General features: G+C 46.1%; 3 protein-coding genes across 4 annotated transcripts; all 3 read left to right on the top strand.

Annotated features, from left to right (window-relative positions):
- The first annotated feature begins 4,663 nt into the window (after positions 1-4,663).
- Positions 4,664-6,692, top strand: C1QA (complement C1q A chain). The gene is made up of 2 exons (XM_015812755.1): positions 4,664-4,848; positions 5,923-6,692. The coding sequence occupies exons 1-2, from the start codon at positions 4,686-4,688 to the stop codon at positions 6,492-6,494; spliced, it is 735 nt and encodes a 244-aa protein (XP_015668241.1). The 5' UTR covers positions 4,664-4,685; the 3' UTR covers positions 6,495-6,692.
- A 2,491-nt stretch (positions 6,693-9,183) lies between these two features.
- C1QC (complement C1q C chain) lies at positions 9,184-11,823 on the top strand. 2 transcript variants are annotated; one of them, XM_015812753.1, is made up of 3 exons: positions 9,184-9,293; positions 10,226-10,404; positions 11,138-11,823. In XM_015812753.1, the coding sequence occupies exons 2-3, from the start codon at positions 10,227-10,229 to the stop codon at positions 11,692-11,694; spliced, it is 735 nt and encodes a 244-aa protein (XP_015668239.1). In that variant the 5' UTR covers positions 9,184-9,293; position 10,226; the 3' UTR covers positions 11,695-11,823. The 2 variants fall into 2 exon arrangements, with proteins under 2 accessions (XP_015668239.1, XP_015668240.1); XM_015812754.1 differs by lacking the exon at positions 9,184-9,293 and adding an exon at positions 9,449-9,532.
- A 1,940-nt stretch (positions 11,824-13,763) lies between these two features.
- On the top strand, positions 13,764-17,028 carry C1QB (complement C1q B chain). Its single transcript, XM_015812752.2, has 3 exons — positions 13,764-13,874; positions 15,466-15,638; positions 16,220-17,028. Exons 2-3 carry the CDS (start codon positions 15,467-15,469, stop codon positions 16,801-16,803), a joined length of 756 nt encoding a protein of 251 aa, XP_015668238.1. The 5' UTR covers positions 13,764-13,874; position 15,466; the 3' UTR covers positions 16,804-17,028.
- Positions 17,029-20,853: the final 3,825 nt, after the last annotated feature.

The following is a 20,853-nucleotide window of genomic DNA, read 5'->3' as shown; positions in this document are numbered from 1 at the left end:
CGGCACTGTAAAAAGGGACTTGGGATCGTTTTTCACACTTACGACCGCCACAAAAGCACCAGAAGGCATTGGAATAGAATAGAATAGAATAGAATAGAATAGAATAGAAATAAAGAATAGAATAGAATAGAATAGAATAGAATAGAATGGAATGGAATGGAATGGAATGGAATGGAGTGGAATGGAATAGAATATAGAATATAGAGAAGAGAAGAAGAGAAGAGAATAAGAAGGAAGAATAGAATAGAATAGAATAGAATAGAATAGAATAGAATAGAATAGAATAGAATATAGAACAGAATAGAATAGAATAGAATGCAAAAATTGCAGAAGCAAAGAGAAGAGAAGAGAGAAAAGAGAGACCAGGCCAGGGCAGGTGAGTTTATCCTTCTATCCCTTTCCTTCTACCTTCCTTTCTTCTCAGCCACCTCCACCCACCCTCCCCATTCCGGCATTAGATCCAAGCAAGCCGTGGAATTAATTACCAAACTAGCAAATTGCAAATGTGCCAGTAAATGAGAGCGCGGGATGTGTGTGTGTGTGTGTGTGAAATCAACCCGGAGGGAATTCTGCACAGCACTGCGAATGGAAATGAGGCCGGCGCCAAGCCGTCCCTCCGCGCTGGATTCAAAAGTTCACCGTGAATCCCTGGGTAGCAATTTTAATCATGATTGCTGGGCTGGATGAACCCAATCTGACCCTTCCTTGTCTTGAATGAGGGTCCCTTGGCCTCCCTCGGGGGGGGGCAGCTCAGGATTTAGCCCAATTTTGCCAGCCTTGACTGGCATCAGTGAAGATCTACCAGAGACTGAACATGTCAAGAATGTTGGGGGTTTTTTTGAGAATCTCCGCTCGGAATAGCAGAAAATAGCAAAATAAGAGTTGGAAGGGACCTTGGAGGTCATCTAGCCTAACCCCTTGCTCAAGGAGAGAACCCCATTTCAAACAAATGTAGTAGTAATAATAATGATGATGATGATGATGATGATGATGATGATGATGATGATGATGGAGGAGTTGGAAGGGACCTTGGAGGTCTTCTAGTCCAACCCCCTGTTATATCTTTGAACCCATCGTTCAATGAACGGTTGTGAGTGCGAGGACCATCCTGTAAGGAATAGAATTCAGATCTGTGCTGAAGAAGGGACATGCAGGCATCAATTGAATTTCTTTTCTTGGAAAGAAAGATTTTCTGTGTGTGTGTGTGTGTGTGTGTGTGTGTGTGTGTGTATAAAATCACCATTTGTAGGTTAGAGAAACAGTGCCCCCTGCTGGACAGAAGAAATCATGCCAGTGCATGAAGCAAAAATGCCAAAACAGAAAAAAAAATCGAGGAACACCAGACTAGATGATCTTCAGGATCCTCCCAAGCCTTCATTCTACGATTTTACAGAAGGTTAAGATGCCGCAGTTTACTTTCCCTCTTGCAATAAGTTTGATTTTGTCTTCTTAGATCTGACATTTTCCTTTTTATGGGTGGTCCCCAGATCTTCCCTTGCCTTCCCTTCCCAATATATTTTTAACAACATTTAAAATAGAAAAGGGCCTAATTTTTTTTTTAAAAAAATCACTGGATATTTTTTATTGGGAGCAAAATAGTATTTGCTCCCTGATTTGAACGGTCAGCGTTGGTGACTTTGCAATCTGCACATGATCAGTGCCAGCCGGTTTCCTCTTTACACAACGCCACCAAAGCTGATTTTGCCAATGCAGCCTAGTGGTTTGACACCCCCCCCCTACAAAACTGGAAGGGCAAATGCAGGGCAGTCCTCCCCCCCACCCAAAAAAAATGTCCTCTTCCTTTTTTAAAAAAAAAATTCCCCGAAACTGTCGGGTACTTTAAATTTATCTCTGGTTGCATTGCACGAAATCAAAAAATTGCAGAGTGATGAAAATTGGCTGGATCAGGAAAAAAAAAAAAAGGAAGGATCTTGTTTCCCAGCCGAAAAGCAGAAGGCTTTTTGTTCCTTTCACTGTTGCCTCACCAAAGCTGGTCAGAAGACAGTCAATAAATAATAACAATGGGGATGAAAATCAGCTTCGCTCAGCAAGATGTTTTCCATCGTGGTTTGGCCTTGCCAGTAGTTCCTAGGTGCAGGACTTTTATAACTTGGCCAGGTCATTAAGCGATCAAAATAAGACTTGCGAGATTCTGTTCATGTAATGTTTTACAAGATAAGAGACTGTGTAGCCCTCAGCTAAAGAGTGGGCTCAGAAGAGACCCCCCCCCTCGTGTATTAGGCTGTAAAGGATGAGGAGGATAGTTGCATCTCTAGACTTACAACATGGCAGACATATCTGATACACTGGACAGGAAACATGAGCAGATAAGTTAGTTCTACTTTATTGTAAGAACATAGAACCATAAGGCTGGAGGGGACCTGGGAGGTCTTCTAGTCTAACCCCCTGCTCAGGTAGGAGACCCTAGACCATTTCAGACAAATGATTGTCCAATCTCTTCTTCAAAGCCTCCAATGATGGAGCACCCACAACTTCTGGAGGCAAGCAGTTCCACTGGTTAATTGTCCTCACTGTCAGGAAATTCCTCCTTAGTTCTAGGTTGCTTCTCTCCTTGCTTAATTTCCGTCCGTTGCTTCTTGTCCTGCCTTCAGGTGCTTTGGAGAACAGGTGGACCCCCCTCTTTTTTGTGGCAGCCCCTCCAATATTGGGAGACTGCTTGCATGTTCCCCTTAATCCTTCTTTTCATTAAACCAGCCATCCCCAATTCCTGCAACCGTTCTTTACATGTTTTAGCCTCCAGCCCCCTGATCATCTTTGTTGCTCTTCTCTCCACTCTTTCTAGAATCTCGACGACTTTTTTTACATCGTGGTGACCAAAACTGGATCCATTATTCCAAGTCTGGTCTTACCAAGGCATTATAAAGTGGCATTAACACGTCACATGATCTTCATTCTATCCCTCTGTTGATGCAATTTAGGATTGCGTTGGCCTTTTTGGCAGCTGCAGCACGCGGCTGGCTCCTATTTAATCCCAGATCCCTCTCACAGTTACTGCTATTGAGCCAGGTCCCACCTCTTCCATACCTGTGCATTTGGTTTTTCCTGCCTAAGTGCAAAACTTTATTTTTCTCACCACTGAACTGCAAACTGTTAGATAGGGCCCAATGCTCAAGTTTGTCAACGTCCTTCTGGCTTTTGAACCTATGTCCCAAAATACGGGCTATTCACCCCAACCTGGTGTCGTCTGCAAATTTATATATATATATTATCTTGACAAAGTGAGAAAGAGCCTGTGGCCTAGAGGTTAATACATCTGCCTAACATGCAGACAGCCCAGGTTGGAATCTCAGAAGGGTATGTCTGGTTGAAAAGAACTAAAAAGTTCGAAATGGCTATTCCAGTTCTCCCTTAATTCTTTGTTAGCAATCCAAATTTTGAAATATATATGTGTGTGTGTGTGTTTTATTATTATTTTTTTAATTACAGTCTTTCAAGCTTAGTAAACAACCTGTGGTCTGGGTTCACGTATTTAACGTTAACTTCTTCAGTATGAATCTACTCAGCACTGCACAATCGGGTGTTTTTTTTCCTTGATCTTCCTTTCCCCCCCCCTATGTTTTCCCCTTTTCCTCTCATCAAACAATTACAATTCTCAACACTATCGATGTGTACAGAATTAGGTGGAAACCTCTCCATCTTATTTTGCTAACATTGCAGAAATAACAACCATGCCGGGTCATAAGTCAGTAGCCTGTTTTTCGCGCTCTTGTGTGTCGTCTGCAAATTTGATGAGTTCCCCTTCTCCGTGGAAGGAGAAGGCGATGGACCCAATTCGTCTGTGGCCAGTGGGGGCTGCGAGCAAGAGGAAGCAATTGAAAGGGGAAAGGAGGAAGAGAAACTTTGAGTTTTCTTACTCAGCCAAGCTCAGCCATCTGGGACTCTCCTCCATCCGGTTGTCCGTTCCTGCGTTCAACAAAGGGAGACATTTCTCCCCAGAAATCTGGTCTGGATCGTCTTTTTTTTCCAAGGAGGTAAGTGGTATTTTGGAGTCTCCTTCCAGAAGAGACTTCAATTCAATGTCGGCTTTATTCCCCAGCTTTGCCCCTTTTGGCCTGTTCTGATGGACACTCCTTCTTGTTCACCAGATGGTTGGTTGGAAGAGAGGGTTGCCGTGGAGGTCCATCTGTAGGAAAGCTGTTGAGGTTCTCCTGGATTTTCTGCCCAGCCGGGTCCAGGAACAGGGTCTCTCAGCCTTGATGACTTTAGGATGGGTGGTCTTCAACTCCCAGAAAGGAGACCCTTTCGGACAGAATGACAGAAATGACAGACAGAATGACAGAATGACAGACAGAATGACGGAATAATAGATAGAATGAGAGAATGACAGAATAACGGAGAGAACGACAGAGTTTGGAAGGGACCTCTGAGGTCATCCAGCCCGACCCCCTGCTCAAGCAGGAGACCCGACTAGACCATTCCGGACAAAATGGAGTTTCATTTCTAGTCTTCTTCCCAACAGTTGTAACTCAAAGTGGTTTGTGAGAAAATAAACAGCCTGGCTTCGCAAATGGAAGCCTTGAGAATGGTTCCGTGGCTTGCAGAGCGTGAAGAAACTTCTGGGCGGTGGGCAATTCCTTCCCCCTCCCCAAGTAGGAGAAAAAGAGAGGGGGGGGGGAAAACGAGGGTCTCTCACCCTCTTTTCTGCTCGTGGCCACAGAGTCAAGATGGCAAGCCGCCCGTGGTTGGCCGTCGCGGTGTTGATCGTGATGCTGGATGTGGTGGCTGCCCAGCAGAACGTCTGCCAAGCACCCCAGGGCAGAGACGGGCACCCAGGAGCCCCAGGGAGGAATGGAAGGTCGGGCAAAAAAGGAGACATGGGTGCACCAGGTAAATAATAATAATAATAATAATAATAATAGTAATAATAATAGTAATAATAATAGTAATAATAATAATAGTAATAATTGCCAGCAGGTAGCCAAGAATGAAGCAAAGGAAAGCAAAGCAAAAACAGGGAAGCAAAAATGCAAAAAAGCAAAAAGCAAAAAGCAAAAACTAAAAAAGAAAAATAAATTAAGAATGACCAGTTTGCTATAGGTATTCAAGTTTAGAATAGAATAGAATAGAATAGAATAGAATAGAATAGAATAGAATAGAATAGAATAGAATAGAATACAGTACAGTACAGTACAATACAATACAATACAATACAATACAATACAATAGATATAATAAACAATAGAATAGAATAGAATACAGTACAATACAATACAATACAATAAACGAATAGAATAGAATAGAAATAATAAAGAATAGAATAGAATAGAATAGAATAGAATAGAATAGAATAGAATAGAATAGAATAGAATAGGGGACAGTACAGTACAGTACAGTACAGTACAGTACAATACAATAAATACAATACAATAGACATAATAAACAATAGAATACAATACAATACAGTACAATACAATAGAAATAATAATAGAATAGAATACAGTACAGTACAATACAATATAATACAATAGACATAATAAACAACAGCATAGAATACAATACAATACAGTACAATACAATACAATAGAAATAATAAATGAATAGAATAGAATAGAATAGAAATAATAAAGAATAGAATAGAATAGAATAGAATAGAATAGAATAGAATAGAATAGAATAGAATAGAATAGAATAACAGAGTTGGAAGGGACCTTGCTACTATTGGGGGGGCACGGCCCCTTTCTTTCAACGGGGGGGGGGCTGGAGTCCCAAACCCCATCTCCATCCTGGAATCCACACCTAATCTCCATAATAATCTTACCTCAAAATAATTTAAATTATTGGCTTCCTCCCAATCAATTCCGTCGCCCCTTGAACCCTGCTCGAGCAGGGGGTTGGACTAGAAGACCTCCCGGGGACCCTTCTTTCCCCCCCCCAATTTTTCCCTCTCTTCTTTCCTTCCAGGGATGGGGACCCAGAGCACCGGAATCCGGGGCCCGAAAGGCGAACCGGGGGAGCCCGGCCCTTCGGGGCAACCAGGCGACCAAGGTTTCCGAGGGCCGGATGGCCTCATGGGCCCCCCTGGGCCGGTAGGGGATCGGGGCCTCAAGGGCCAAGTGGGCAACGTCCAGGATCAGCCCAAGACGGCCTTCTCGGCTTCCCGCAAGGACCCCTCTCCCGGGCTGTCCCCCAAAACCGTGGTCTTCGACCACAGCATCACCAACCAGGACAACGCCTACAGCACCCAGACAGGGAAGTTCACCTGCAGGGTCCCTGGCTACTACTACTTCACCTTCCAGGTAGTCTCCAAGGGAAGCCTCTGCCTGGACCTGATGCAGCGGGACAGCGCGGTGGCCACCTTCTGCGACCAGAGCCAGGGGCTGCTGCAGGTCAACTCGGGGGGCAGCGTCCTGCAGCTGGCCCAAGGGGACCAGGTGTGGCTGGACAGCGACCCCCCGGGCGGGGCCAGCGTCTACAAGGGCTCGGAGGCCGACAGCGTCTTCAGCGGCTTCCTCTTGTTCCCCACCAAGGCTTGACCCAGCTCGGGGTTTCGGGCCTCGACCCCCCACCTGCTCGGGATGCCCCCCTTTGGCTGAATGCAATGCTTCGCTTGGCAACGCTGCCCCTGCGAGGGAGGCCTGGGCCTGACCGACAGGGGTCTGTCTGGACTTTGTTGGTTGAGAGACAGGGTCCCCTGCTAGCTGCCGCCAAATAAAACTCTTCTCAAGGTCAAACGTCGTCTGATGAATTCAGGGTGGTGGGCCTTGCCCCGTGTGGGAGAGGGGCTTAAGGGGAGGGGGAGAAAAAAGAAAGAAAGAAAGAAAGAAAGAAAGAGAAAGAAAAAGAAAAAAGAAAGAAAGAAAGAAAGAAAGAAAGAGAAAAAGAAAAAAGAAAGAAAGAAAGAAAAAGAGAAAGAAAGAAGAAAGAAAGAAAAAGAAAAAGAAAGAAAGAAGAGAGAAAGAGAAAGAAAGGAAAGAAAGAAAAAGAAAGAAAGAAAGAAAGAGAAAGAAAGGAAGAAAAGGAGGGAGGGAAGGAGAAAAGGAAGGGAGGGAGGGAAGGAGGAAGGGAGGGAAGGAAGGAACAAAGGAAGAAAGGAAGGAAAAATGGGAGGAAGGGAGAGGAAAAAATGGAGGGAGGGAAGGAACAAAGGAAGGAAAAATGGGAGGGAGGAAGGGAGGGAAAAAGGGAGGAAGGGAGGGAAGGAAGAAAGGAAGGAAAAAGGAGGGAAGGAAGGCAGGAAGGAAAAAAGGGAGGGAAGGAAGAAAGGAGAGAACTGCAATTGTTATTTAGAACAGAACAGAATACAACATGGTTAAATACACCTAGACATAAGTTTATTTTTTTTTTTTTGTACGGCATCAAGAAAATGCAGCCTGGTGCATGAAATTCTCAGACACAACATATAATACGTGTATGAAAATATAAAAACCCCAGAAGGGTGAATTATTTTAAAAGCACACCGTGCCACTGATCCATAAAATTACGAATACAGTGAAATTAACATTGTACTTCCGAGTTCAGACCGTCGGTCCAAAGTTATGACGATGCTGAAGGAAGGAGCGTACAGCCGGGTCTTACAAGGTCGATAATTTTTTTTCTAAGAAGGAAAAAGTTTGGGGAGCACTGGATTAGATGACACCCCCGCCACGTCCCTTCCAATCTTACCATCCCAGATTTTAATAACCTAATTCGAATTCCTGCATGGGGTTAGACTGGATGACCACCAAGGTCCCTGACGCTCAGCCAGTCTCCCATTCTATGAAATGAATATAAAAGGAGGAGAGATCAGATCAAAGGTCCTGATGGCAAAAGCTATCTCCATCAGGGATGCTGTAATAATGGCAGGGATGGGGTGGACTAGGTGACCTTCAAGCTCCCTTCCAACCCTTCCATTTTTCGGATTTTGAACATTCCATTTTTCGGAATTTTTTTCCTGGAAAAACACATGCCTGAAATCAATCAATTAGAGACATTTACGGAAAATGCCTGTCACAGCCATCAATAAATACTCCCATCAATGAAGGTTTTCAAAAAGAGATTGGACAGCCAGTTGTCTCCTGCTTGAGCAGGGGGTTGGACTAGATGACCTCCAAGGTCCCCTCCAGCTCCGTTATTCCATTATTCTGTTCAATGAAGACAATCTCTCTAATCAGAAAAGCTAATTCATCCCTCTCAACAAGACCTGTGAATTTCACCCATCGTGCCTATAACAATCTCTCCATAATAATCTTATAATTAAAATAATTTAAATTATTGGCTTCCTGACCATCAGTTCTGACTTGGAAGCACGGATGTGTTACGGATTGCTTTAATTATATTTATGGCTGACTAATTAATGGAACATGCTTGCCTTTCGGAGCAACCTAGGAGAAATTTCCTGACAGTTAGGACAATTAACCAGTGGAACGACTTGCCACCAGAAATTGTGGGTGCTTAATCGCTGGAGGATTTTTTTTAAAAAAAAAAAAAGATTGGACAACCATTTATCTGGGATGGTATATAAGGTCTCCTGCCTTGGACCAGGGGGTTGGACTAGAAGACCTCTAAGGTCCCTTCCAGGCCTGTGATTCTATGTAATTCTGCTCTTCCTCGTGGGGCCAGGACATTCCCTGACACTCCCATTTCATCTTTGAACATAGAATCCTAGGGCTGGATGGGACCTTGGAGGTCTTCTAGTCCAACCCCGTGCTCAAGCAGGAGGCCCTAGACCATTTCAATCAATCAATCAATGAGGATAGAGCTGGAAGGGACCTTGGAGGTCTTCTAGTCCAACCCCGTGCTCAAGCAGGAGACCCTAGACCATTTCAATCAATCAATCAATGAGGATAGAGCTGGAAGGGGCCTTGGAGGTCTTCTAGTCCACCCCCCTCCTCAAGCAGGAGACCCTAGACCATTTCAATCAATCAATCAATGAGGATAGAGCTGGAAGGGACCTTGGAGGTCTTCTAGTCCAACCCCTTGCTCAAGCAAGGACACCCTGCCTATACTTTCACAACAATCCTAGGAGGTAGGCCACTTAGTGAGTAGTTTTCATTGCTGAATTTGGATTTTCAGCTAAATCTCTCCTTATTCATCCCTGGCGAAGGGGAGATTGAAATTAACGGGTTACAAAACAGCAAAAGTGTTGACGCTGAGGTTTTAGATTCAAAAGAGAAGCACAACACACGAGGTGGACTAGTTCCTTATTTTTTTTTATTTTTTTTCTTTTGGGACCACCAACTTCCTCATGAAGTCTGATGCTGCTGCAAGACGATTCTTCTGCCCTCAACTAGCCGGCCACTGCTTAATTCCTGTTGCTTGCAGGATCTGCTAGGATCCCGCCGAGTCCCTGAGAGGTAAGAGACCCTCCCCACGGAATTGTCTTTGTCTTTTTTCAAAGGTTCAGGAAGTAAATCTTTCTCCCCGGGGAAGACACGGCCATTGGTTGCTCTCAAAAATCTGGAGGAGCCCAGCCGAATTTGGAAGAGGGGAGGCAGCGATTGGCAGATCAGCTGAGAAATTAATTTATTCTTGAGAAAAGCATTTATAATCCCCTGTAAGGCAGAAGGATTGAGGTTTGAGGGAGAAAAATCAGGTTGTTCCAATCTCCTCTCTTCTCCTCTCCTTTCCTTTCATTCTCTTTCCTTTCCATTTTCCTTTTTCCATTATTATTGTTATTATTATTACTATTATTATTCTCTTCCCTTCCCTTCACTTTCCTTTCATTCTCTTTCCTTTCCTTTCCTTTCATTCTCTTTCCTTTCCATTCATTCTCTTTCCTTTCCTTTCATTCTCTTTCCTTTCCATTCATTCTCTTTCCTTTCCTTTCATTCTCTTTCCTTTCCATTTTCCTTTTTCCATTATTATTATTGTTGTTATTATTATTACTATTATTATTCTCTTCCCTTCCCTTCCCTTCCCTTCCCTTCCCTTTCATTCTCTTTCCTTTCCTTTCATTCTCTTTCCTTTCCTTTCCATTTCCCTCTTTTTCCATGATTATTATTATTACTATTATTATTACTATTACTAGTATTAAGTTCTTAACCAACACTCTGTGTCATTATGACCCCAGTTCAGAGCTTTCCTTTGCTCATGTTTCTCAACCTTAGCAATTTTAAGATGTGTGGACTTCAGCTCCCAGAATTCCGTGGTCGGCATGCTAGCGAAAGAATTCTGGGACTTGCCGGTTGGGAATTCTGCGAGTCGAAGTCCACACATCTTAAAATGGCCAACTTTGCAAAAAAACCAAAACAAAACAAAACATGGCTTGATTCTGTCTTCCCTGCAGGATGGACAGGACCTGGGTGCGGATGCTGGTCTGGATCTCCCTCCTTTTGATCCTGGGAGATCTCTCCTGCGCAGCAGATCCTCTAAGTTATGTCTACGGGGCACCGGGTCTCCCCGGAGTCCCGGGACCTCCAGGGAGGGATGGCCGAGATGGATATAAGGGATCCAAAGGAGAACCAGGTTAGTAGCTCCTGTTTGCCCCCCTCCTCGTTTTAACCATCTATATTTAACCATGTATATTTATCGTGGTTTTTATTATCGCCTGTTCACCGCCCTGAGTCCCGTAAGGGAGATAGGGCGGTATATAAATTCTAATAATAATAATAATAATAATAATAATAATAATAATAATAATAATAATAATAATAATAATAATAATAATAATAATAATAATAATAATAATAATAATAATAATAATAATAATAATAATAATAATAATCTGGGTGAACCTGCCAAGTCTGGCTGGATCCTCACATGGCTGTTTATTATGAATGTGTATGCTTAAAGGAAAAATAAGGGGGAACTAGGTGGAAAAACAAGGGACAGAAGTGAATTTCAGATAAATAAACCCCAAACCCAATCTCTAAGGGGCTGCCCCAGAGAAAAGGGGAGGGGGGTCCCACCTATCCTCCAAGGCGCCTGAAGGCAAGACGACGAACAACAGATGGGAACTAATCAAGGAGAGAAGCAAGCTGGAACTAAGGAGAAATTTCCTGACAGTGAGAATCATTAAACAGTGGAACTCCTTGCCACCAGAAATGGTGAGTGGAGTCTTTCAAGAAGAGACTGGGCAGCCGTTTGTCTGGAAGGGTATAAGGTCTGCTTGACCTTCCAACTCTGTTACGGTAGTAAGTTGCAGATTAGCTGGGCGATGTTCTCCTTGCTTCCCACTCACCTTGTCTCCGATCACTAGGCCCTCCAGCCCTTCCTGGAAGCCACGGACCCAGAGGAGAAACAGGCTCTCCCGGTAGTCCTGGTCTGGCCGGGAAAAGTGGACCTCGGGGAGCTCCCGGCGTCCTGGGAGACGTCGGCCCCAAAGGCGAACGAGGTAAGACCGGAGATCCTGGCGGCCACAAGCTCATGTACCAGTCGGCCTTCTCGGTCAGGCGCCAGACCCACGCGCATCCGGTGAAGAACGCCCCGGTGGTCTTCCACGGCAACATCACCAACACCTACCACGATTACGACACCACCACGGGCAAGTTCACCTGCCGCATCCCGGGCGTCTACTACTTCGTCTTCCACACCTCCTTGACGTCCAACCTCTGCGTCAACCTGTATCGGAACCGGGAAAAGATGGCCAGCTTTTGCGACCACCTCTCCAACCCCAAGCAGGTCAGCTCCGGAGGGGTCCTGCTCCAACTGCAAGCCGGCGGCCAGGTCTGGCTGGCGGTCAACGACTACAACGGCATGGTTGGCATGGCGGGGGCCGACAGCGTCTTCTCCGGCTTTCTGCTTTTTCCCGAATAACTTCCACGGGATAGCCACCTTGGCTTGTGAGCCTGCAAGGGGGCTCCTTCTGGATCTCCCCTCGCTTTGCTGTCGTTCCAGGTTGCTTCCGCTTTATTGCAAATAAAATAAAATAAAATAAAGAGTTTGTAACTGTGATTGATGACAAAACAAAACAAAAAAACAGTCAAGCGGTCTTTGATTTGCTCGTCCACAATCGCTTCCCGCGGGACGCGTCTCGACGTTGCCCAGTTTAAGATGGGTGGGCTTCAACTCCCAGAATTGCCAAGCTATGCTGGCTGGGGGGGATTCTGGGAGTTGAAGTCCAGCCATCTTTAAAAGGTTGCCCAGAGAATGGCTGGGGGATTCTGGGAATTGGAGTCCACCCATCTTTAAAAGGTTGCTAAAAGAATGGCTGGGGGATTCTGGGAGTTGAAGTCCACCCTCTTTAAAATGTTGCCAAAAGAATGGCTGGGGCATTCTGGGAGTTGAAGTCCACCCATCTTTAAAAGGTTGCCCAAAGAATGGCTGGGGGATTCTGGGAGTTGAAGTCCACCCTGCTTAAACTTGCCAAGGTTGAGAAACAGCGATTTAGGGCGTTACATTATGCAAATATACAGTATACACAGTGTATGAATAAATGAAATAAATGACTCGCTTGGGTGACCTGGATGGTTTAAGGATAAACCATTCAAAAATTGAACCCTAAGTTCTCTCTCTTGGGTTCAGCCCCTCTTAAGAGGCACCTGATTTTGCACCCCGATCAACGAAGAACTCTGACGGAATGGCAATTTCTCATCCCATTAAATTCAGGAACTCTTGAGCTGGTTTCTGAAGTTGATTAATTTTGGTTCAGAGCTGAATAACATAGAAGCTCAAATCAGCCAATCAAGCAATCAAATATTTATTATAATCAGAGACCAGCATAAGAAGACTGGAATACAAAACTTTTAAAGGCTAAAACATATAAAATCCACAAAATTATATACACACACAGACACATACATATATATATATATATCAAGATCATCCCTATCTATCTATCTGTCTGTCTGTCTGTCTCTATCTGTCTCTATCTATCTATCTATCTATCTATCTATCTATCTATCTATCTATCTATCTATCTATCTATCTATCTATCTATCTATCTATCTCTATTATTTATCTAATCTATCATCTATCTGTCTGTCTGTCTGTCTCTATCTAATCTGTCTCTATCTATCTATCTATCTATCTATCCATCCATCCATCCATCTATCCATCCATCCATCCATCCATCTATCATCTCTCCATCTATCTATCTATCTATCTATCTATCTATCTATCTATCTATCTATCTATCTATCTATCTATCTATCTATCATCATCATCATTTCTCTATATCTATTTGTCTTTATATCTATCTACCCATCCACCCACCATCTATATCTATCTATCCATCATCTATATCTATCAATTTATCATATCTTCCTTCCTTCCTTCCTTCCTTCCTTTCCTTCCTTCCTTCCTTCCTTCCTTCCTTCCTTCCTTCCTTCCTTCCTTCCTTCCTTTCTTTCTTTCTTTCTTTCTTTTCTTTCTTTCTTTTCCTCCCACTGTTTTGCAGTTGTCGCCCTCAGCCTCCCTTTGACTGGCTGGGAACCTTTGGGCTTTGCACACCAAGCAAAATTAAACTCCTGAGAGATGGCAAAGACAGGGTTCGGATTGCAAAATGCTTTCCCCCCCCCCCGTCCCGTCCCCCCACCCGGGGAGCCAGAGAAAAGAGAGAACAAGACCCAAAACCACAAAAACCACCAGGCACCCAGCAATCCTCTTCCGTTCTCTTTTTTTTTTATTTTGCAGAGTTCGCAGAAAAGACCCCGAGACGCATCCTGCTTGCCCCCCCCCCACCCCACCCGTGAGAAGGATGGATGTGAAACTGCTGGCAAGGCGGATGAGGGTACAGGGACAGGGGGGGGGTGTCACCCAGCAGAAAGCAGAAGCTTGGGCCAGTTTCCTCGTTGTGGCAAACACAACGTGGAGGAAGTAGCAGGGGGGGGGGCGGAGGTCAGCAGCCTGAAGCCCAGAGGTGTGTGTGCACACACACACACACACACGCCTGTCCCATCCGACAAATCTCTTTTGACTTTTCCAACAGCACCGGACAGGACGGACCGACAACGGGCTAAGACTTGCTAGCTTGAGGGCACAGAAAAAAGGGCCAGGTAAGAAAATGACTTTTTGGTAGGGAGGGGGAGATTTTGGCTGTGGAGCTCAGCACCTTTGCAAGATGTGTGTGTTTTGTGTGTGTGTTTATGTCGGTGGTGAATCGCAGATTCTTGGGGGGGGTCTACAAAAGGACCCAACAGGTTGTCCCAACAGGTGCCTTTTTTCAAGACGCAACTGGACTTTCTTGTTTTTTCTTTGAAGAGGTTTCGCTACTCATCCGAGAAGCTTCTTCGGCTTCTTCGGATGGTGGGGAAGGGAAGGATTTATACTCCTCGCAGACAGCACAGTGCAGGGAGCCCTGTGCAGAGCTGTCCCTTGGGGGAAACAAAACAACCCCTTCACAAACGCAGGGCGCAACGTAACAATCCTTCCACTCCCCCACCGTCCAGTCAGAGCTGAAGAAGCTTCTGGGATCAGAAGCGAAACGACTTCAAAAGAAAAACAGGAAAGTCCAGCTGGATGACGGAGACTCTCCATAGACAACTAGACTTTCTTCTTCTTGTTGTCGTTGCTGTTGTTGTTGTTGTTGTGGTTTCCCTTGGAAAACATTTCGTTTGTCATCCGAGAAGCTTCTTCAGTTCTTGGGCGAGAAGCGAAACATTTTTTTTCTTTTTAAAAAAAATCTTTTTTTTTATTCCTTTATAATATAAAATGCAGAAAGACCAAAGAAAACAGCAGGAAAATAAAGGGGGGGGGAAGTGTAGGAAAAAGGGGGAAAAGAACGAAAAGGCTTTGGCTTCCGGCTCCCTTGGTAGAATAAGATAATAACGTCAAATCTCAATATTTTTTTTACCATCGCATAATAGAATAAACTAGCCTATCTAATCGGTGAAACCCAAAATCGAAGTTTCCTTTTTTCCCCCCCACCTCAAGCACAAAGTCCAGAAGCGGTTTCCAAGTCGAAACAAAAATAATTGTGTTTTTTTCCCTCCTTCTTTGATCAAAGCAGTCGGTTTAGCCATCTCTGCTAAAGGAGCAAAACATTTTTTTAAAAAATAAAAAAAACTAAGAAAGTTTGGGGAAAAACACCTTTGGGACAACCGTGTCCTGGATGATGGAGAGTTTCTGTTGGTGTCCACCAGGGCTGAATAACAGGGCTGGAAAGGACCCCGGAGGTCATCTAGTCCAACCCCCCTGCTCAAGCAGGAAACCCTGTATCTTTTCGGACAAAGGGCTGTCCAGTCTCTTCTTTAAAAGCCTCCCTTTGTGAGGACCCACAACATATTTTAATGAAAGCTCCAGGAAAGCAGGAGAGGATGCTTCTGATGACCTTGCTAAACCCAGGTTAACACAAGGCAAAGGCTGAGTTCCCACAGCCCTAACTGGCAAACTATGGTACGAAGTAAACCAGCGTTTCTCAATCTCGGGGACTTTTAAGACGGATGGACTTCAAACTCCCAGAATTCAACTCCTGGCATGGCTGGCCGGGGGAATTCTGGGAGCTGAAGTCCCACCCATCTGAAAACTGAAACCCAGGCTGGTGGCCTTCGACACCCAGCATTCCCTGGCCAGGATGGGCATTGCTGAGCATTCTGGGAGTTGAAGTCCTTCCACCTAATCGCTCTGTTGCTTTCTCTGCCCGTCCAGGATGCTCAGCGCCAAGGTGGCGGTCGGGGTGCTGATGCTCTGCCTGCCTGCAGCGTGGTTGGCACAGGCCAGCAGCTGTGAAGGACCCCCACTTATCCCAGGGACCCCCGGTATGCCAGGAGCTCCGGGCTCCGACGGCCGGGATGGAGTTGATGGGAGCAAAGGAGAGAGAGGTAAGCAAACGAAGGCCGTCCATTAAAGGAGCCTGTTAAGGTGGGCAGAGACCTTGCCATCTAAGCCAGGTGAAGGAAGAGGTTGGGAGGGAGCTTGGGTCATCTAGTCCAGCCTTGGAGGAGGTCTACTGCAACAGGGATGAACAAAGTCTCCACCTCAGGAGCTCCGCAAACCTTTTGTCGTCCGTTCGCCCAAACCGCTGATCATAAAGTTTTATTGAATGTCGAGGACGAGCATAATTAGCATTCGGGTCCGTGTCGTCACTGTAATTGGCGGCAGATTGCTGGCGGCGGTCCCAAACGAGGAGGAGAGGGAGAAGGGAAAGATGGAGGTGGAAAAGGAGAAGGAGAAGGACAAGAAGATGGAGAAGTAGATAGAGGAAGAGGAGGAGGAGATGGGAAAGAAGGAGAAAGGAGAAGAAGAATTCTCCCTTCCGGTTCTTCTTCCCCACCCACTCCCTTAGTCTGCACCCACAGCAACAACCCTGCAAGGTAGGCTGGGAGCTCAGTGCTCACTAGGACCCACAGTGAAGCTTCCCCATCCACCCCTGTGTCTTTTTTTTTTCCTGTCTCTTTTCTAGGCCCACCTGGAAGAGTCGAAGACTTCCGGGACGCTGGCGAACCAGGCGAACCGGGAATTCCAGGTTTCCCAGGGAAATTTGGACCCCGGGGACCCACCGGGGCCAAAGGTCCCCCTGGGCCTGCCGGAGACCGGGGCCCCAAGGGCGAATCCGGGGATGCCAAAACCTCCCACCAATCCGCTTTCTCGGCCACGCGGGGTACCACTTTTACCCCGAGCCGAGCTCGACCGGTCCGCTTTGACCGGGTCATCACCAACGTGGGGAACCACTACAACAATCGCTACGGTCAGTTCATCTGCCAGATCCCGGGCATCTACTACTTCTCCTACCACGCCACCTCCCGGGGCAACCTGTGTCTGAAGCTGAAGAAGGGGCGAGGCAGCGCCAGCAGCGAGAGCGTGGTGACCTTCTGCGACTACGTCCTGAACACCTTTCAGGTGACCACCGGCGGGGTGGTCCTCCGGGTGGCCCAGGGCGAGATGGTGTGGCTGGAGCCGACGGAGAAGAACTCACTGCTGGGGGGCACAGAAGGGTCGGATAGCATCTTCTCCGGGTTCCTGCTGTTCCCCGAAGCGAATGTCTGAACGCGTTACCTCCGGGGGCGTCCGTCTCTCGTGCGCCCCGAAGGGATAATGCAGGGGACTGACGAGTTGCAAGCCTCCTCCCCCCCCGTCTCCTTCCTTCTGCTTGGCCCCCTCCCTGCTTTTCTCCCCCACCCTCTATTTTTTTGTTTCCAAGGGAAGCCGCCGAGCGTGAGATCTCTGCCGCATTTGCAAACGAATCTAATAAATGATCATTGACGAAAGGTTTTCCAGGTTTCGTGGGGTGATTCGAACGGGGGTTTCAGGACGGTGAGTCCCCTTGGGGAGAGGGGGGGAGTTTATGATCCAGAGGGTGTCAGGTTTTTGGGGTCTTTACAGGGAGTCCTCGGCTTACAACGGTCGGTTTAGTGTCCGTTTGAAGTTATCCTTGAGCACCTAGCGCCCTCTGCTGGCTGCATCTGGGTTACCTGGCTTTTCTTGCGGCGGATGTTAAGTGAATCACTGCGGTTTTAAGTTAGGGACGAGGTTGTTAAGCGAAGCCGGCTTCCCCCGTTGACTTGGCTGGTCAGATGGTCGCCAAAGGGGATCCCGTGACCCCGGGGTGCAGCGACCGTCACAAATACGAGTCAGTTGCCAAGGGTCTGAATTTTGATCCCGTGACCACAGGGGAATGCTGCGACGGTCGTAAGTGTGAAAAACGGCCATAAGTCCATTTTTTTCCAGTGCCCTTGTAACTTCAAACAGTCACTAAACAAACGGTTGTAAGTAGAGGATTACCTGTGTCTTCCATCCAGCATTTAGGTGACCTGGATGCAGCCAGCAGAGGGCGCTAGACGCTCAAGGATTGGCAATCAGACATTGCAAGAAAGCAAGCAAAGAAGACCCCCACCCTACACACACACACACACACACACACACACACACACACACTCCCACCCCTCGCTTTATGAAAAGGGGGCTTTGTGGATTTGGAGAAGCATCACATCTCCAGGACTGAGCGAGCCTGGCTGGAGGGGCAGATTGAGTTACCCCCCCCCCAAAAAAAAACATTTGTCCAGTCTGAAGGCAGCTTGGCTGACCCTCTGCACAAGCCCAGGATTCCTCGGCAGTCCCCCCCCCATCTCCCCTCCTCCCCCCCCACACACACACGGGGCTCAGAAGCAAACTAGAAGGAAAAGAGAAGGAACGTGAAAGGGAAGGAAGAAAAAAAGGAGGGAGGGAAGGATGGATGGATGGATGGATGGAAAAGGGAAAGAGGGTAAGAAAGGCAGGGAGCAAGGGAGGGAGAGAAGGAAGGAAGGGAGAGGAAGGAAGGAAGGAAGGAAGGAAGGAAGGAAGGAAGGAAGGAAGGAAGGAAGGAAGAAAAAGGGAAAGAGGGTAAGGAAGGAAGGGAGCAAGGGAGGGAGGGAGGAAGAAAGGAAGGAAGGAAGGAAGGAAGGAAGGAAGAAAAAGGGAAAGAGGGTAAGGAAGGAAGGGAGCAAGGGAGGGAGAGAAGGAAGGAAGGAAGGAAGGAAGGAAGGAAGGAAGGAAGGGAGAGGAAGGAAGGAAGGAGGGAGGGAGGGAAAGAAGGATGGATGGAAAAGGGAGGGAGGAAGGAAGAAAGGGGACAATTTGCAGCTGCACCCCACTTCTAAAGGGGCCGAGGGGAAGGCCTGGGGGGCTCCCCTCATCCAGCCACTCCCTTCTCTTCCAGCGCAGCCTCCCCCTGGCCTCCTCCCGGCCGGGGGCGACACGCTTCCGTGACCCAGAAACCGGTTGGGGGGCCTGGGGCGGGCTGGAGGTTTCCATGGGGACGGCAGGAGAGGAGCTCGTACAGCCAGCCGGGGGTCTGCTCGGGGCATCTCCCCCCCCACCCACTTCCCAGCATAGCATGCTGTCTCCCCCCCCCTCCTTCCACTCCTTTTGAAGCCAGGAAACCCATCATCCTCGCCCTCCACCCCGTTCCCTCGGCACTAGCGCCTGGGACGGAGCGAAGAAGGAGCGGAGGTCGGACTAGAGGACCTCGAAAGACCCCCTTCCAGCGCTCCGTCCCCTTTTAACGATCCGGAACGGGAACCGTCCAGTGCAGCACATCCTAAAGATGCTAAAAGTACAGCATCTTCTAGGTCATATTGTTTAGATAATGCCTGTTTCATAATATGGCCTGTTTCATAAGACAGAGTGTCTCTCTCTCTCTCTCTCTCTCTTTATTTATTTATTTATAAAATATATAAAATTTTAATATATATTTATTTCTGAACAAATCATATATATATATATATAACATTATATACTTCATCTGTTTTATTATTTTAATTTTAAACGGTGTATGTCGTGTTTCTAAATTTTAAATTATTTTGGATTTTAAAATACACACAACACACACACACACACACACACACACACACACATACATTTACAATGTGCTGATCCCAAGAAAACATCTTTGCATTCTGGTTATTTTCATGCTTGTTTTCCCCTCCTCTTCCTTTCAAGGCCTTGAACCCTGAGGATGCTGCAAAGGTTGTTAAGTCTGAGGACCAGTTATAAGTCATTTTTTTCCAGCCTCGTTGTAAGTCGAGGAGGATCTGTAGGTGAATTTTTGCAGAAGCTTCTTTGGGTCTTCTTTGAATTTCTGCAGCAGAAATTCAGTTTTTTTTTTCTCTACCTTCTCACGAAGCAGATTACCTTGCTGGAATAATTCAGGAAACTTTAGTCGGTTTAATTCCATTAATTCCACACTCACTTGTTGTGCCTATAAATATGGGAGAACAAGAGTGTTCCTCGCCGGATTTGAAAACTATAATACAGGTCAAATCCTCAATTTCCAACAGTTCATTTAGTGACCATTCAAAGTTACGACGGCACTGAAAAAAGGACTTAGGACCATTTTTCACACTTACGGCCATTTTTCACACTTACGACCGTCGCAGCAATTCCGCCGTCAGGTGATCAAAATTCAAACGCTCGGCAGCTGACTCACATTTACGACGGTCGCAGCATCTCATGCATAGCAACGTAAATTTTGGGGTCGACTGTGGTCGTAACTTGAGGATTCCCTGTATTGGGGGGGGCTGTCCCAATTGCGAGGAGCTGTAATTGTGATTTTTTTTTCTTGATATCCTGGAAGATGCAGTGAAAGGGGACAGAGACCCCCCCCAATACAGACAGTCCTCGGCTTATAACCACCATTGGGCCCCAAATTGGTCCCGTCTTCCCCCCCCCCCATGAGAACCAATTCTCATTGGATCTGAGAATAAGTTCCTCCTCCTTGGAGCTGGCTTAAAGCCAATTCTGCATTTCAGAAAACTTTTCTCACAGGGGGGGACATTGGCGTTTGACGTCTCGTTGCCCCCTCCCCAAGAAGGGAATTGGCAGAAACTGCCCCCCTCCCCTTAAGTAAACCCCTTTCCAGTCTCCAGTGGAAATTTATGGACTGTGGTAAAAAGTCTCCATAAAGTTTATGGTGGAAGGATTTTAAACCTAACCCCCCTGGCTCAACATCAAATGGGGGAAAAGGGGAAGGTGGGCCCGATAACCGATAACCGAAGTTTTGGTCAAGATTTCTTATCTCTCAGTGTGTGTGTGGGTGTGGGTGTGTGTTTTTCCAGCACATCTGGTCTCTTTGCTTATCGGGGTGGGGTGGGGAGGTGTTTGTTTTTGAGGAGGAATTTGGTAAATCAGAAGCTTCCCTGGAGAGGGGCTAATTCAGGGCTGTGTCATCCAGTGGGTGGATCCTTTCAAAAAAATATGTCATTGAGTCAGTGGTCCGTCATTTGATATTTAATGATTTTTAAAGTTTCTAATTTTATTGGGCTGTCAGCCATCCAGTCATTTGAAATAAATTCAATAAATAAATGATGGTAGATAGAGATAGAGAAAACGAGAGAGATGATAGATGACAGATAGATAAGAGATATAGATATACAGATACAGATAGATAGATAGATAGATAGATAGATAGATAGATAGATAGATAGATAGATAGATAGATAGATAGATAGATAGATAGATATAGAGTAGGTAGATGATAGATAGATAGATAGATAGATAGATAGATAGATAGATAGATAGATAGATAGATAGATAGATAGATAGATAGATAGATAGATA

This window comes from Protobothrops mucrosquamatus, unplaced genomic scaffold (genome assembly GCF_001527695.2).
Source record: "Protobothrops mucrosquamatus isolate PMUCROS unplaced genomic scaffold, P.Mucros_1.0 scaffold109, whole genome shotgun sequence".
Classification (NCBI taxonomy): Eukaryota; Metazoa; Chordata; class Lepidosauria; order Squamata; family Viperidae; genus Protobothrops; species Protobothrops mucrosquamatus.
The sequence above is the reverse complement of the archived record's forward strand: the minus strand, read 5'-3'. Positions and strand labels throughout refer to the sequence as shown.